General features: G+C 52.1%; 9 protein-coding genes across 9 annotated transcripts; 5 read left to right on the forward strand and 4 right to left on the reverse strand.

Annotated features, from left to right (window-relative positions):
- Nucleotides 1–1,431: 1,431 nt before the first annotated feature.
- On the forward strand, nucleotides 1,432–1,620 carry AA0111_g3404 (hypothetical protein; the record flags this gene model as incomplete). Its single annotated transcript, XM_028649285.1, has 1 exon — nucleotides 1,432–1,620. One exon carries the CDS (start codon nucleotides 1,432–1,434, stop codon nucleotides 1,618–1,620), a length of 189 nt encoding a protein of 62 aa, XP_028509049.1.
- Nucleotides 1,621–2,531: 911 nt separating this feature from the next.
- Nucleotides 2,532–3,120, forward strand: AA0111_g3405 (hypothetical protein; the record flags this gene model as incomplete). Its single annotated transcript, XM_028649286.1, has 2 exons — nucleotides 2,532–2,633; nucleotides 2,689–3,120. 2 exons carry the CDS (start codon nucleotides 2,532–2,534, stop codon nucleotides 3,118–3,120), a joined length of 534 nt encoding a protein of 177 aa, XP_028509048.1.
- Nucleotides 3,121–4,492: 1,372 nt separating this feature from the next.
- AA0111_g3406 (Neutral trehalase) lies at nucleotides 4,493–6,884 on the forward strand (the record flags this gene model as incomplete). Its single annotated transcript, XM_028649287.1, has 5 exons — nucleotides 4,493–4,615; nucleotides 4,672–4,741; nucleotides 4,792–4,913; nucleotides 4,961–6,705; nucleotides 6,755–6,884. 5 exons carry the CDS (start codon nucleotides 4,493–4,495, stop codon nucleotides 6,882–6,884), a joined length of 2,190 nt encoding a protein of 729 aa, XP_028509028.1.
- A 530-nt stretch (nucleotides 6,885–7,414) lies between these two features.
- On the forward strand, nucleotides 7,415–7,882 carry AA0111_g3407 (hypothetical protein; the record flags this gene model as incomplete). Its single annotated transcript, XM_028649288.1, has 1 exon — nucleotides 7,415–7,882. One exon carries the CDS (start codon nucleotides 7,415–7,417, stop codon nucleotides 7,880–7,882), a length of 468 nt encoding a protein of 155 aa, XP_028509027.1.
- Nucleotides 7,883–8,563: 681 nt separating this feature from the next.
- AA0111_g3408 (hypothetical protein) lies at nucleotides 8,564–9,422 on the forward strand (the record flags this gene model as incomplete). Its single annotated transcript, XM_028649289.1, has 3 exons — nucleotides 8,564–8,639; nucleotides 8,689–8,752; nucleotides 8,804–9,422. The coding sequence occupies 3 exons, from the start codon at nucleotides 8,564–8,566 to the stop codon at nucleotides 9,420–9,422; spliced, it is 759 nt and encodes a 252-aa protein (XP_028509050.1).
- A 363-nt stretch (nucleotides 9,423–9,785) lies between these two features.
- Nucleotides 9,786–10,580, reverse strand: AA0111_g3409 (hypothetical protein; the record flags this gene model as incomplete). Its single annotated transcript, XM_028649290.1, has 3 exons — nucleotides 9,786–10,063; nucleotides 10,134–10,505; nucleotides 10,556–10,580. 3 exons carry the CDS (start codon nucleotides 10,578–10,580, stop codon nucleotides 9,786–9,788), a joined length of 675 nt encoding a protein of 224 aa, XP_028509029.1.
- Nucleotides 10,581–11,221: 641 nt separating this feature from the next.
- AA0111_g3410 (hypothetical protein) lies at nucleotides 11,222–11,827 on the reverse strand (the record flags this gene model as incomplete). Its single annotated transcript, XM_028649292.1, has 1 exon — nucleotides 11,222–11,827. The coding sequence occupies one exon, from the start codon at nucleotides 11,825–11,827 to the stop codon at nucleotides 11,222–11,224; it is 606 nt and encodes a 201-aa protein (XP_028509100.1).
- A 377-nt stretch (nucleotides 11,828–12,204) lies between these two features.
- On the reverse strand, nucleotides 12,205–13,876 carry AA0111_g3411 (hypothetical protein; the record flags this gene model as incomplete). The annotated part of the gene is made up of 3 exons (XM_028649293.1): nucleotides 12,205–13,148; nucleotides 13,216–13,771; nucleotides 13,820–13,876. 3 exons carry the CDS (start codon nucleotides 13,874–13,876, stop codon nucleotides 12,205–12,207), a joined length of 1,557 nt encoding a protein of 518 aa, XP_028508753.1.
- Nucleotides 13,877–14,738: 862 nt separating this feature from the next.
- Nucleotides 14,739–15,692, reverse strand: AA0111_g3412 (hypothetical protein; the record flags this gene model as incomplete). Its single annotated transcript, XM_028649294.1, has 2 exons — nucleotides 14,739–15,451; nucleotides 15,617–15,692. 2 exons carry the CDS (start codon nucleotides 15,690–15,692, stop codon nucleotides 14,739–14,741), a joined length of 789 nt encoding a protein of 262 aa, XP_028509101.1.
- Nucleotides 15,693–15,754: the final 62 nt, after the last annotated feature.

Here is a 15,754-nt window from a genome sequence, read left to right on the forward strand (position 1 = left end):
AGCGCAGCGGCAGAATCCAGACTGCCGAAGGAAAGTGGAAGAAAAACAACCGTCCACCGAATACTCACCGAGTCGCAAATGGCGGTGGTGGTAGCATGCGCCACAGCTCCCATTATACTTTTTTGTTCCTAAGACCCAGGCTTCGATCCGTAGATCCACCGAGCCTCATCATCGGGCAGAAGGCATGCAGTGGGAGAAGAGCCGAAACATATGTACAGTCGCACAGATCTCCACTCTACTCCTCTAAGGGGGCCCAAACTCCTTCTCTTTACAGACGGGTACCACGTCACACATAGATTTGCGCTACCGGTGGATCTGGCCGGCGACCAGGCAGGCGGGTCAAGAGGCAGGGCGGCTATTCTCATCACGATATCTGTGTATTGGACTGGGGGTGGAATCCTGCATCCCACTATAATCCGCTCCTGATCTGTCGTCGGCGATCTAGAAGTCCGCGGAGTTGGATGATCCGGACTGGGGTATCGAGTCAGTTGAGATGGGAAATCGCGATCGTGAACATGGACATTTGTGAAGATTTGCATCATGGGTATAACTGTTGTACGAGGATTAGGTCGCCGGCTTGCTGGATGTGTACCGGGGCTAAAAGGGTGAAAGCGTCATTGGACAGAAAACGGGACTGGGGTTCATTGATTTGGAAATGATGCCTGACAGTTCGGCGAGGCTGCGCATATTGGATCTGTGGGTTCGCACAGTATTCCGCAGAAGGCAACTCCAAGATGCTGCAGTGTTGGCAGCAGGGTACAGAGTAATCATTGATGGGTCATCGTCACGATGCGAACGCGAATCGGGCAGAATGTGTGATGATGGCATTGGGCTGCTGTCGCAGTGCGCGCGATGCATGGCAGGTCTGTTCAGGAAAGGCAGGTGTTGTCTACCGTCCTACCATATCCCGAGAGAAGTGAGACGAGCGTTGGTGTTGATGTCTCATAAACGTTGCTGTCCGATTGACTGTTTCTCGCACAAGGGTGCATTAGTCCCGAATGCGAGGTACATGGCCAAATGGGTGCCTGGTTCGCGGGAGATCAGAGATCAGATTGCTTGACTGGACCCAGCGCCCAAGGGAGAGGGCTCATTCGTTCGGCCGCGATCCGGAGCGATAGGTATCTACGGCAACTGTTCGGCCTCTCAGATGGGAGCCAGCCACTAGGAGGAGCTTCACGCTAGCAAACCTGGGCAGGGGTACGACTCTGGCTAGCTGAGGTGGTCGCTGACTCCGAGAAAGTGGCTTGTGGTTGAGAAGACGGCACATTCCAGCGCGTGAATATTGAACAGAATGATCCCCACCCCCATCGTCTATTGCTTTCAACAGAGGGGTCAAGATAGTTTGCAGAAAGACCGAAGTTGTGAGCTGGCAATCATGACGAGCATATGGCCATGATTCAGGCTGACACTTGGCAATGATCGCCAGGCAGCATGCGAGAGTGGATTGGTGGAGAGCCCCGCCAACAGACGGCCCAGAAGTTTGTTCCTGCGTCGCATCCCCATCAGGCATCGCACCACCACTTCCATGCATCTTCTCAGGAACAGGCTACAGCATCACAGGACCATGATCTCGACATGGTAGCGGATCCATCGTTCGGCGCATGGGGCGCGCTGCGCTAGGCAGTTTGGTGCTTTTTGCTACAGCTGTCAAATACTACTCTCACCGCCCTTGGCGCCTCGAAACATGCAGTTAGCCCAGCGTCCGTGAGGTGGAGGGGTACACGTCTCCCAGACGCGTTGTACCACGATGACAGGGCGGGCGGTGAGATTTGGCCATGAGCTGCTGTTGTTTCGAAATGTTGAACGTGCGAGAAGGCCAGATGCCCACTGTGCTTTTCGTTACAGAATCTCTCGCTTACCTACCCCAGATACAGACATTGCGCTATCTACGTCAGGTGAGCTGTCAGTCTGGACTATCATGCTGGCGTTGAGGGCTGCATGCTTGCGTGTAAGGAAGATTGACAGCAGACTGACCAGAAGGTGCGGCTGAGGCGTCTGGTGCAAGTTCCCAATCCGTGGCTGATCGGCGTCCGCGATCAGATTGCAGCAGGAGGGGTTGAGGCTTGAATTATGCCATGTCTGACGCTTGTGATAGGTTCGTCGTGTAGAGGCGCCACGCTTCTCGAGATTGTGGAGTTTGTGCAGGCCTGAACAGCCAGCCCCTAGGCTCAGCACACTAGCATCTGCCATGGGGCCCCTGCGCAGACGGCAACTAAAAGCAACGAACGCTGATCTGGTCAGAGCGTGAAATGACGGAAACGGTAGAGCCGCAGCCATGTACCACGTTTTTGGGCGCGATCCCTGGGGTCAATCGGCGAGCGCGGCGCTATGGCGCATGCTGGGGTGGATGCCATCCTGATTCCTTACCCAAGTCACGCTCGGTATATAACACTTGATCGCCCTAGCCTTTTGGTTCAGTCAAACTCAAAGCCCAGCACAGCAACAACTACTAGCCTTACATCAAGACCCTCGACCACCAATACAATCAATCATCAACATACATCGGAGCATTCTACCAACCACCAGCCAACATGTACCAGAACCTTGGACGCACACCCAACTGGGAAACCTGCTTCAAGCAAACCCAACTCACCGAGGAGAACTTGCGAACACATACTGCCACCCACAAGAAGGTATGTTCTGACCTTGGATGACGTCTTTATCAGGTCACTGCTAACAGTACAACAGCTCGATAGTGCTTGTGAAATGGATGACCAACTTTACTACCGATATGACGGTGACTTTGCTGAGTCAGACGATGGAAACGTGGAAAGCCAAAGAGAGACCATCGCCTTGAGAAGAGCAGCATCGTTGGAGGTCTTGAAGGCGTACGGCGGGTGCTTCGCCTCTGGCTTCCTCGCACTACAAGAGCCCCTCCCATCAAGGCCAAAATCCAAACTCAGGTCATACGAGAGCGCATACAGCGTCGACATGTCAAGAACGGCTTCCAACGCCACATCACTCGAGACAGCCTCAAGCAGCTGGAGCAGCAACGTCGACATGCCCCGGCCAGATTCGTCTACATTGGGCGCACCAGTACCGGAAAGCAAAGGTGGAAAATGGAGCTGGCGAAGCATGAGGAGGAGTCGAAAGCAAGCTGCGAAGAAGATTGAAGTTTAAAAAAAAAGTTATTTATTGGCTGGCCTGTCGGTCTCTACATTTTTCTTGTGTATATGTTTATTAGCGAAGGCGTTGGGGGATCACGGATACCATGGAAGACTGCGGAATCATCTCTTTTGTCACGAAGCCAATGGCAGAGCCACTCAAAACTCGACGGAAAAAGCACGACTTTGTAGTGTTTAATGTACATATTATACCAAGAAAAGACGGCCTTGATAAGCCTTTTTCGACAAACATGAGCTACATGTACCTTGCAACTTGTGCAGTGTGACCCTACAGTACCCGAAGACCGGAGTCCAGACGGCCAAGCTTGGAGAGCCGGATATGAAACATGAGAGGATAATTGTCTCGCATTGGTTGAGATGTGGAGAGGACCATCAGGAGATGCATCAAGGGCCGACGAACATCTAGACTCGACGACCTGATGAGGAAATCTCAGGCGACAAGCTCAGCCCACGTATGGGCCGTGAGTAAGAGCCGTCTTGTTCGGAGGTCACGATGGTGTTGCGGATGTACTGCGGACTCGTCCATGCATGCCGTGGGGGACGTCCTGCAGGCTGACGGACAAGCACCGCCTGACCCAGCAACCGAGCCAGTCACAGTACGCGCAACCCTTTTGAAGGTGCGTCCAGAGTTAGGCAGGACAAAAACAAAATTCCACAGACAGGAAGGCATTGAAGCTCAACAAGATGGATTGCCGGGTGCGAAGAACAAAAGACGACTCGATTGCTCGATTGTTGGAGCACGAGGCCGGGCAATGACGTACCGGTGGGGCGCTGCGAGGGAGCGGCAAAAAGCTCGGCGCCCGCGTGGAAGTCGCGAGGGTGCAGGTGGTGATGGTGATGAGGCAGGTACGCCCAGGGGTTCCGAGGTGCACGGGATCCTCTGGACGTGTTCGCTCGCTCAGCATCATGCCGCCTGTATGAAGCATTGGTAGCAGTCACGCCGCTTGGTTCTGGCACAATGCAGCTTCTTCACCGCCTGGTCTGTCATTGCCTATCGTGATAGCAGACCCACCACTGACGCCTGCTGCTATGCATTTCTATAGCCATCGGCGGACCTGCCGGCCTTGAATCCCTCAAAACTACTACCTCCCGCCCATTGGAAACCCGTCTTTTCTCTCCAGTCCTACACCGCATACGCCACCCGTACTAGCACTTACAACATATCGTCGTGTGACCGCTGCTTCTCCGTCCCTATAGTCTGAAGCATCTTCATACAAAGGTCCCGCCCCACCCCCACCCCAGCCCTCGACCACCGTTCCAGCTAACCCCAGAGAAGTACCTACCTACGCCGTAGCACCATCTTCACCATCTTCACCACCCAACCCTGCACCCATTGACTGGTGTCTTCGCCCCAACTCCCCCGTAGCATGAGCTCGCAATCTTCCAAGCCCCGCCGAGCTTCGACTGTTCTCGACCCGTACGCTGCACCGCACATATACTATGGCGAGAGTCACTCGCGGAAGCATACCAGAGCCAGGACCTACTCCGCTGTGAGTATCGCGACCCTCCCTTGTCCTACTGTTGTGATGGCACTAATTGAGTGCAGAACGTAGACAATTCCACTCGCAATGCCCCAATTGCCGAGGGTGCCATTGCTGGCCGACGCATCAGTCACGGTGCGTGCCTTCCACAGCACACCTGACGCGACATGTGCTGATAATACCAGATGAAATCTCCCTGCAGCCTCGCCGCTTCAAGATCAACGTTGAAGAAACGCTCCAGCAGCTTCTCGCTCGCGAAGACTCGGACCAGAACTACCAGATCACAATAGACGACAAGGGACCCAAGGTACGACATGATGCATCTCTAGAGAGAACACGGCTGACAAGACACAGACCTTGTCTCTCGGTACTCTTGGCTCCAACGCCTTCAAGAAGCACGATGTCCGCGGCACCTACATGCTCTCGAACCTGCTCCAGGAGCTCACACTCGCAAAAGACTACGGTCGCAAGACCATCGTGCTTGACGAGTCACGCTTGAACGAGAATCCTGTAAACCGCCTGAGTCGCCTCATCCAATTCTCCTTCTGGGACGGTCTCACACGCCGCATCGACGGCTCCAATATTGCCAAAGTCGGTGTCGATCCCAAGGACTGGACAGACGACCCACGTCCGCGTATATACATCCCCCAGGGCGCACCTGAGCAGCACGAGTACTACACCCGCATTGCTCGTGAGCATCCCGACATGCGTCTGGATGTCATCTGGCTGGACAAGGATTGCGACAACAACGATTACGTGCGCGATCTGAACAAGGCACCCGGTCTGCTCGCTATTGCTATGGAAGAATGGATAGACCCAGAGACGAAGAAGAAGGACCTCAGGGGTCTGCCGTTCGTCGTCCCAGGTGGCCGCTTCAACGAGCTCTACGGATGGGACAGCTATATGGAGTCGCTCGGTCTCCTCGTCAACGACCGTGTTGACCTAGTCAAGTCCATGGTCATTCACTTCTGCTTCTGCATCAAGCACTACAACAAGATCCTCAACGCAAACCGCACTTACTACCTTTGCCGATCTCAGCCTCCCTTCCTCACCGATATGGCTCTGCGATGCTATGAACGCATCAAGCATGAGCCTGGTGCGCTCGATTTCCTACGCGAAGCCATCCTTGCTGCCATCAAGGAATACCACTCAGTTTGGATGAGCGCGCCTCGCCTAGACCCCGTTACTGGGCTCACCAGGTACCGGCCTGGCGGACGAGGTGTGCCACCTGAGACGGAAGCCAGCCATTTCCACCATGTTTTGATGCCGTATGCTGAGAAGCATGGTATGACATTTAAGGAGTTCGTCGATGCATACAACAACGGACGTGTCGAAGAGCCTGAGCTTGACGATTATTTCCTACATGACCGTGCTGTACGTGAATCTGGCCACGACACTTCATACCGTTTAGAGAGGGTCGCCGCAGATCTTGCAGTTGTCGACATCAATGCGCTTCTTTACAAGTACGAAGTCGACATTGGCCGTTGCATCCGCAATCACTTCGGTGACAAGCTTGAGATCCCAGACGGCTTCCGCACTGGTGACATGAAGCCTGGCCACGTTGAGAACTCTGCCACGTGGGAGCGCCGCGCTAGAAAACGCCGCGTTCAGGTAGACAAGTATCTCTGGGATGAAGAAGCTGGCATGTACTTCGACTACAATACAGTCAAGCAAGAACGCACCGGCTACGAGAGTGCCACCACTTTCTGGCCCATGTGGTCTGGTCTTGCTACTCCTCGCCAGGCTAGCATTCTTGTGGAGAAAGCCCTCCCTAAGCTGGAGGCATTTGGTGGGCTTGTTTCGGGTACAGAGAAATCGCGCGGCAAAGTCGGCCTTGACCGCCCCAACCGTCAGTGGGATTATCCATTTGGCTGGGCGCCGCAGCAGATGCTCGCTTGGGTCGGTATGCAGCGATACGGGTACGATGCAGAAGCCCAACGCCTGGCTTACCGCTGGCTCTTCATGGTCACCAAGGCATTTGTTGACTTCAACGGCGTCGTTGTTGAGAAATACGATGTCACGAGGAAGATTGATCCTCACAGGGTGGAGGCCGAGTACGGTAACCAAGGCAGTGACTTCAAGGGTGTTCCTCGCGAAGGGTATGTCCAATCCTTACATTCTTGTTCATTCACGACTAACATTGATCAGCTTCGGATGGGTCAACGCAAGTTACGTTTACGGTCTCACGCTCCTCAGCGCACACCAGCGCCGTGCTCTCGGTGCGCTTACCGATTGGGACAGCTACTCAAAAGCCATGGAAGATCTTGGTATGATGTAAACGACTGCCAGTTACTTTGTTACGACTGTACGATGTACATTGCATTGGATGTTGGGTCTGCTTCCTGATTCGAGTTAGAGGCGTAGTAGGAAATCTGTCTGAGCCATGCTTATGGATTTTGCTTGCAAGTCCAGGGGAGAGTGCTAGACGTATGAGCACAGCAAATTTTAAAGGATGTGGTACTGCAGGAGCTTTCGGTATGGTGCTAGGGGCTGAACTCGGCATGACGGTGTAACTTATACCTATGATCAAACGAAATGCATCAATAACGTTAATTTTCCATGCCTTCTTTGGAGTGTCACAGACTTACAGTCACAGCTCTCATGAGTGCCTAGTGATGTATCGCAAGCCTATCTCAGAGATCGTTGCCCATCATCATGCTACGCGCTCGCCCCACCAAAATCCCACGCGTCGCGTACCTTTCGACACGGGCGTGACCCTCGTCCAGCACCACCTCCACCACACAACATTCGCTTAGGTTCGCCACCAGAAAACGCAAGAGTACTACATTCCTCCATTAGACCTTCAACATGCCTTCGGTGCCGATTCACCTTCCTTCGGCAACACCCTCTCGCGCCGAGAATCCTCTTCCACAGCTCCTCCACACACCCTCTGGCCTAGCACTCATAGAAATTCAAGGCACAATCCACTTCCCAACGCCTACAGAATTCTCCGGGCCCTCTACACAAGTTGGAAAGCTCGTCTTTCCATACTACAATCCCAACATCAACGATCCGAGCGACACAAAATGGATGAAACGCGTATACATGTACATTGGCAAAGGCCAGCGCATGACAGGCGAGTGCAAGAAGTTGCCCAAGCCATATGGGGTCATGCGCAAGAAAGAAAAGACAGATGTTGAAGATGTAGCCATGGGTGGGCTTGAACAAGAGGACGGTGCGAAGGAGGAAGAGCTGGAGATTGTAGAGGTGGTGAGGTACAAGATTGTGTTTTCTTCGCGACCGGAGCCGATTAGTGGGGTTTCTGAGGTGGAATGAAAAGTCGGGAAGGAAAGAGAAGACGTGTTTTCGCCCGAATCCGAAGTTGAGGAGAACCACTCTTGGTGGTCTAAAAGCTTTCGAACGATCGCGCAACGATGAGAAATACACTTGCATATCGTGTCTGATATGACAGGCCTCAAGTCATCGATACAACCTTCGCAAATTAGCGAGAGCACTCGTTCCAAGGTTGCGATATGATTCACGGGACACACCAGCGAATCTTTACGCCCAAAAACGCGAAAAGTATGACTAGGTCGACATTGCAGACTTCCGGGAGAGCGTCCAATAAGCCTCCGTTATACGCGATAGGAGCTGTGTCCGGGCTACACGTTCCGTTGCCAACCTTCGTATTCGCTACTGCCACAAGGATTGGATTTGAGCCTCTCAAGACTCGGAATATTGATTAAGCAATTTGGTGTCGCACAAGCATATTGCTGTTCAGCCTCGTTCCTGGGTTCTGGTGCTCGCTTGCAGGCATATTGCACTTTAGCCACTTTATGCGGCGACCACGGTCCGACTTATATTTGGGTCATGCACTATATGCGGTCACATGGTGACATTCTGGAATACACATAGAAGATATATGGTATCGGTGTTGCATACCTTCAGCTGGTCATTTCTTGGGAAGATTCAGCAAATTCATCATCTGTTTAAAGCACCATTAATCACAAACTCAACATGCAGTACTCAACTGCGGCTCTGTTAGCCTTGTTAACTAGCACTGCTTATGCTGCTGTGGGAGATTGGCAGCAATGTACGCTCGTCTCGAAGTCGTATGTAGGCCTTTGCTAATGAAAGATCAGGTGGTGGTATTAGTTGGTCTGGTGAGACCACGTGCGGTTCAGGTGCAGGCTGCGTCAAGATTAAGTGAGAAACTGGTTGTATCCTTCTCTCACGACACATCTGATGATCTTCAAGTGACTACTACTCTCAATGCCAACCCGGTGCAGCCCCGGCGCCCACTGCGGAGCCACAACCCGACCCTGTGCCACAACCAACACCTACAACCTTTACAACAGTCTCTCCAGGTGCACCCACTGTCAGCAGCACCCCATCGGGAACCGGGCCGGGCAAGACACTTCAGAGCGGCTACTATTGGATCCGCGCAGTCGCCGCGCCCAACTTCCATAAATACTTCCAAACCAAACCCCTCTACTCGACAGGATCAGCCCTCCTAGGCGACTACACCACAGCCGGCCAGTTTCAAGTCGTTGACGGTCAACTAGTTGAATTAGTATCCGCTCCCGGTGAGCCTGTCAAGCTTCTCTATGCTGTGGTATCCGAGGAGCGCTCTATAAACGGCATGTCTCTTGCTGTTAGCTTCTCCGAGAGCAAGAACACGTACGGAACGTTTGCATGGGGTGGGGACGATCTCCAATGGAGTGTTTCTGGTGTCAATCGCCCGAACAAGAGTGCATGGTATGTGTGCACTGGGCAGAAACTGTATATCAACTTGGGTAACTACTTGTATCAGACGCCAAGTGGGTGTGCTGATCAGACTGTGCATTACTACAATGATAAGACGGCGAACAATTAGCAAGAGAGAGAAGGAAGCAGGAGATACGGTAGAGCAAGAATTACAGATGCTGGGATGGCTGATGATTCGTAGCCATCGATTTGGGGAAGAAAACCACCCCACCACGAGACAGATTAGTGAGTGGTAATCCCTGCAGTGTTACGTACCAAAATAAGAACAAGAAGGCGACGTTTTCAGGTGTCCACATGAGGTGTCAATTCGAGATGTTTGTACTATGTCCATATATCGCCAAAATTGATGTATATCGGAACGTCCTGATATCTTAAGTCCACACGCTCCATATGCCTCATGGCATCCGTATGACTTACATGCTCTCCTGGAGATCTATAACCAACGTCAAATGCTGACCTCATCTCGGCGACCCTAAAGCCTTCCACAGATGACAGCGACGACACTGCCCAGGCTATTACACAAGGGTTGGAGCGGCCAATCGCATCCATGGACCGGGTCTTTACCGTACTGGCCGGGTGCGCAATGCACGAAAGGGCAAGTAGGGCCGCGGCCACCCAGATAGCGCTCAACATCTTGGAAAGGCGCGCCGTCCTCAGCGGAAAGGTTGTACCACATGCGGCCATCATGGCTGTCCACAGAATACTCAATTTGGTAGACGCGTAGATCCGCTGGGTGGTAGGCGACCTTGACTGTATGTTCGTCAATCGGTGTTGTTGAGAATGGCATGGGGTCGAATGCAAGACGTGTGAGAATACGTACTGACGTGACCACACTGATTCATCTGGCATGGGAAAGGCGCCTTATATCTCTGGCCCGGCTTGATTTCGACCATGCTGGTTTCGCCGAGGTTGTCGCATTTCTCGTGGCTAGGTCCAGAGCTGATTGGGGAGATTGAGAGACGAGCCCAGACAGAGAAAGAACAATGATTCCTAACTTCACCGCGAATCTGAGGGACATTTGGATCGCTCGCCATGCCAGGGACCAGAACGGAGGCCATTGATGAGCCTGGTTCGATAGTAGAAGCCAGGAAGTTGTCTGGGGTGAGGACATGGCGCCAATCCTTAGACATAAGGTTGGGATTTGGAGAAGTCGGTGCAGCGTTTAGGAGTACAGTCAGGAAGCCGGGCGCCACTGGACATGGTCAGTGTTGAGAAGGTAACGGGGGTCAAGGAGACTCTTACCAGCGAAGAATTTGGAAGAGTACATATTGTACTTGACAAATGGATCTGGTTGTTTCTGAAAGATCTGGTAAGCGAGGTAAGTGAGTAAGATCGAGTGCTATATAGAAATAACCTTCGGAGAGAGATGCAAACCAAGGAAGTCGAGGCTGATATAGAAGGAAGGAACAAGAGGGAGATCACATGTTATAAGCCACTGATTTGGCGCTAATGGCGCTATTCCAGTGTGCTCCTACCGGTATTGCGATCGGAAAACATATGTGAGCATCTTCGCGACAAATACGTATGTGGAGTGGGAGGCGGTAGGCGCACGGGGAGAATGAGGGCACTCAGAAGACTGAAAGCGTTTGCTGGAGTAATTGGAGAGCATGAAACAGAACACGGCGACTATCGAGTTGTTTGAAATCAGAGATCACGTTGTTGGGTCATGGGAGAATTGAATGCCTCAGATATTGGGTGTTTGTCTAATGTGCTCAAGAAGTCGAACAATACTGTGAGTAGTTCACCAGTCTCTTGGCACTTCCGGTATTAGGTGTTTCCGTGACGTTTAGCACCACACCGCCCATTGTGCTTGTGAGTCGAATAATTAGCAAGAAGGCGCAATTGTAACGTAGAGTGAGGCTTTAATGTTGCCTACGAAATGAATGCTTCAGACCCAGAAAAGCCTCCTCATAGCATAGTCTTTGCAGCATGCCATCCTGCAGCCCAATGCCAGAGCCGTGCATCGATAGTCTTGCCCTCCTGGTCGTACCTGACTAGGCGATCGTATAATTCATCAATCGGAACCACCACTCTCTCGATGAACTCGCCATCGTCAAGCACCTGCTCTGGCTCCTTGTCACCTTCCTTCAAGTTGATCTCCACCATGGCCAGCTGCATGTTCGCCGTGCTCAGACCAGGATCCGAGACGATAGTCGGGCTGATAAAGGCCAACTTGCCCTTGTACCCAGTCTCTTCGTGTAGCTCTCGTACGCTGGCCTCACTAGGTGACTCCTTCTCGTCAACTAGGCCGGCAGGAAGCTCGACGCAGACGGCGTTGACAGGCGGGCGGTACTGCAGGATGATAATAGTGGAAGGCGGGCGCGAGGGGTGGCGGATGATTGTTGTTATGGCTACAGCATCGACGCCTGCCTTGCCCCGTGTCTTGCGTGCCGCGGCTTCCCAGACGCGATCTCTACCCGTTTGATCTTGCCATGAGATTTTCTGGAACTCGATCCACTTGGCCTCGGTTGCAGGAAGCTCTTCTACCTTGATGATCTTTGGTTCTTGCGGCATGTTGTAGGCTGCGCGGAGTCGTGTACGGGTATGAAAGGTGCGTGGGAGGAAGCTGTTGAGTACAGTCTGATTGAATAATTGGACTGTGCTGCAAGGGCTGGGTTGAGTCGAGGTTGGGATGCGTTTTACCAAGGAACAAACCAGGCGTCTGTGCATTGGTAGTGATTGTCAACATGTATTGAGCGTGGACGCTGACGTATAAGACTCGGAGCTACAGCATCAGCCCCACTTCGGGTCATCACGAGGTCACGTGCGCACACAGGCTATATGGTCTTCTGAGAACCAAACGACACGCTGCAACATGGTAATGATAGCCACCCTCTAGCTTACATAGCGGTAAATGGATTATTTGGGAACGTGGACTTTACAGGGTGGTATCATCGAGGTGGCCCCCTGATGTCCGTCAACTTAACCATCAACGGACTCTTCTCCCAAGTATTGTACGCCTTCAATCCCTCGAACTCATTCTTTGGGTGCCAAAGCGGCGCTCCATCCGCCAGCTCGATATCAAAGTTCCAGAGAAGCGCGCCCAAAATCAATCGCAGCTCGACATATGTCAAGTTTCTGCCAATGCACCCTCGTGGTCCGGTTGAAAAGGGCTGCGCCGCTTTCTTGGAGTCGCCAGCAAACTTTCCTTTTGACTCTGGCGTGTCAAGGAAGCGCTCAGGAATGAAAGAGTCGGGTTCTGCGAAGTTGGACGCCGAGTGCGACGCGCCCCAGGAACTGACACAGACGGATGTGTTTTCGGGAACGGCATGGCCATCGATCAGCGAACCGCCTTTGGGCACTGTGCGGAGAAGACCGATAGGTACGGGAGGGAAGATTCGAAGACCTTCCTCAATGCAGGCATTCATGTACGGTAGGTTGCCAAGGACGTCCATATTGATATCCGCTTCAGTCTTACACGCGCCTCTTAGCTCATCTTTCAGCTTCTTGAATGTTTCTGGGTTCCTCAAGAGGTAGTTTGTCAACCCGCAAAGCTCTGTTGCAGTGGTTTCACTCCCTGCCACGATGAACAGCGCTGCGTTCATGATGACCTCGTCGTCGCTGACTTCGTTCTTCTTCTCTCTTTGTTTCAAGATATACCAGATGAAATCGCGATGATCGTTGTCTTTTTGATTCAATCTCTTCACAGTCTTCTCGGTCGAGTTGCGTAAATGGCGGAAACGGCGCTCGCGGACGACCGTAGGAATGCACCACATGAGGAACTTCTGAGCGACAGAACCGGGCCTAGCGAAGCGGCGGGTAGCTTGTTCAATAGCGCCGGACTTTATGGCTTCGTAGATTAATACAACCCAATTTGCCGATTCCGAACCTTCGCCTGTGCATAGTGTGTCAGTACAAAGTAAGAGACAGGTCGCACTAACTACTGTCTTAGTGAAACGTACCTTCTCGCAGACACCCGAAAGGCTCGCCAAAACTAAGATCACCAATGATATCGAAAGTGCAAAAGTTGAACCACGATACCATGTTCGCCGGTTCACCTCTGTGTGCCTTCTCCCTCAATCGATCTACAAATAGATCTACGTATCCCTTCAAGATCGACTGTTGTTCTAGCAGTGCCTGCTTGCTGAACGCATGAGCAAGTGCTCTCCTCTGCCTCGCATGGTGGATATCCGGTGCCATTGTCAGGTTGGTGGCACCTGGTATTGCTTCCACCGCACCAACATGAATAGGATCTTTATCCATGTTCGCAAGTCCGACCCGGTGTCCGTAAATGTCGTCCCATGCTTTTGCTGTATTGAAAGAGAGCTCGTTGGGCATGACACGCACGACGGGCCCGTATTTGTCGTGATGAATTTTGTACTCAAAGGCAATGCGACCACGTAGCAAGGAAACGATGGAGGGTATAGGAGAGATGCGCCATAATAGCGGTCCAGGATATTTGGCAAGCGGGTGAAGTGTGAGGTTATATACAGCTGTCACAACTACATATGCGACGAACTAGGGCTGTCAGGTCAGCTCTTAGACACGAATTCGTTAAGAACGTACCGCGACGGGCGTCCATATAGCAATCAGACGAAGACGATCTTCATCTACAAACCCCATGGCGAATTGTATCTTCTGACCTATCTTTTCAACATTCGAGAACCAGGAAAGACTGATGGCAACAGCTAAGTTGAATCGAATGAAGTAAGGTTAAACAGAAAATTGAATCGAACGATTGATGAAATATACCAATTCTGACAGGCTCCTGTGACCATGACGCTACCAGTACTGCGATGTGTAGTCATCCGGTCTACCTGTAGCGGCAGCTGCTCGCCAAAGCATTTCCGACGCTTTATATGCAAAGGAAAATGGGAGACTTGCCAAAAGCATCAGAACATAAGAACTGACCGTCAAGCGAGGTTCTCGGAACAAGATTGCGCTGATTCACAGCATATGCCGTCGCCTTGAGGCGTAATTACCCGTAATGCGAACTTAGGACAAGCAATCACCTCGTCTTTGAGAACGGTGAATTTCCAAAGTTGGAATTTGGATATGCTTTAGCGTGATGTAGCGTGAACGCCCCGCGTGCCCGCATGTTAACCCCGCACAGGATTTCAAAGTTGCATCTGGCGAATAAGCGCAAGTCATTGATACGCGACTCGTGAAACGCGTCGGAACGATGAGGCTTGAATCGTAAAGGCAGTACAATATTCAAGGCGCCTTGCATGACATCGATGAAGACTGGAGCGGAGGGAACCGCCTGTAGCGAGTTTGTAGTCACACCCAATTGCTCTTCTGCTGTGCTCGGTCTAGCAATATGGATTGCTCAACCAATATTCAGCTTGCTTGTAAGACATCCATGATACGAGGCGTCCAGTCCATGTCCTGAGTACTGTCGGATGGCAGTATACGCCTTGAAGCTTCACCGGACCAAATGATTCTTGACACCTGGCCAATGATGTATGTTCAAGATCTTAAGTGGTCATGTGTGGTACTGTACCGCAATAGGCGCTGTTATTAGCCCTTTAGCACTGATGGTCTTGATAGCCTCCAGCCAGATCTCCCCCATGTGAAAATACCCAGCGTACGACGGATGCAACCCATCAACCAACTCGCTAGGCCCGATGATGCTGTGATCGACGATCGCGAGCTTGAAGCCCTGTTCAAGCTTCTTCCTCACCACCATAGGCACTGCATCGTTGAAGGCCTCGATATTTGCCCTGGTCTGCATCTTCTCTGCCTGTATGATCTTTGCAACAAGCACAACGGCATCCGGGCATACATCCAGCACATCATCCAGTAAACTTGCCAATCGATTCGGCGCATCAGACCATCTTTCTGCCGTACTTTCAGGGCGAGCCAGATCATTCGTGCCAACGTGTAGCAGCACCAAGTTTGGTCGCATTTGTAGCCCAGCTCTCATTACGCCCTGCAGCTGGCTAATTGTATGCCCCTCATGCCCCTCATTGTCATTGTTGTCCATGAACCCAGAGTGCTGTGTGCCAACAAAGTCAACCGAGTGGTAGCGCGCACGTACGAGCTCACGTAGCAGTCGCGCGCGATATCCGTCTGTTCCATTCTCTTGGTTTGGTTGCCAGCCCCATGTTGTTGCGTCGCCAAGTGGTAGTATGCGTAGTGGGAGGTTGAGGTTCGCGCCGGGTTGTCTGTGGGGAAGGCCAAAGATGAGTAGGATCACTGCAAGGATGTTAGCGATACACAAGATGTAATTGTCTTGACGCACGAGTGAACAGAGATATTCACTACATTCTCCAAGCAGCGTCGTGGAGTTCTCAATGCTTCAATGGGGATTTGAGTCGACTCCGTGCATAGCATTAGCATAGCGTTAGCATCGCGACGTACCTAAGCAGATCACGCCCACCAGGCCTATACCCTTCGTGACAGCCTTGTATCGCAGGCCTCCAACGGATGGATACATCGTAGAATGCTGAGAATTGTCATTTGTCGCGGAGATCCGAATCGCTTCGTAAGCGTTGCGGT

The sequence above is a fragment of the Alternaria arborescens genome, assembly GCF_004154835.1.
Source record: "Alternaria arborescens strain FERA 675 chromosome Unknown contig_6, whole genome shotgun sequence".
NCBI lineage: Eukaryota > Fungi > Ascomycota > Dothideomycetes > Pleosporales > Pleosporaceae > Alternaria > Alternaria arborescens.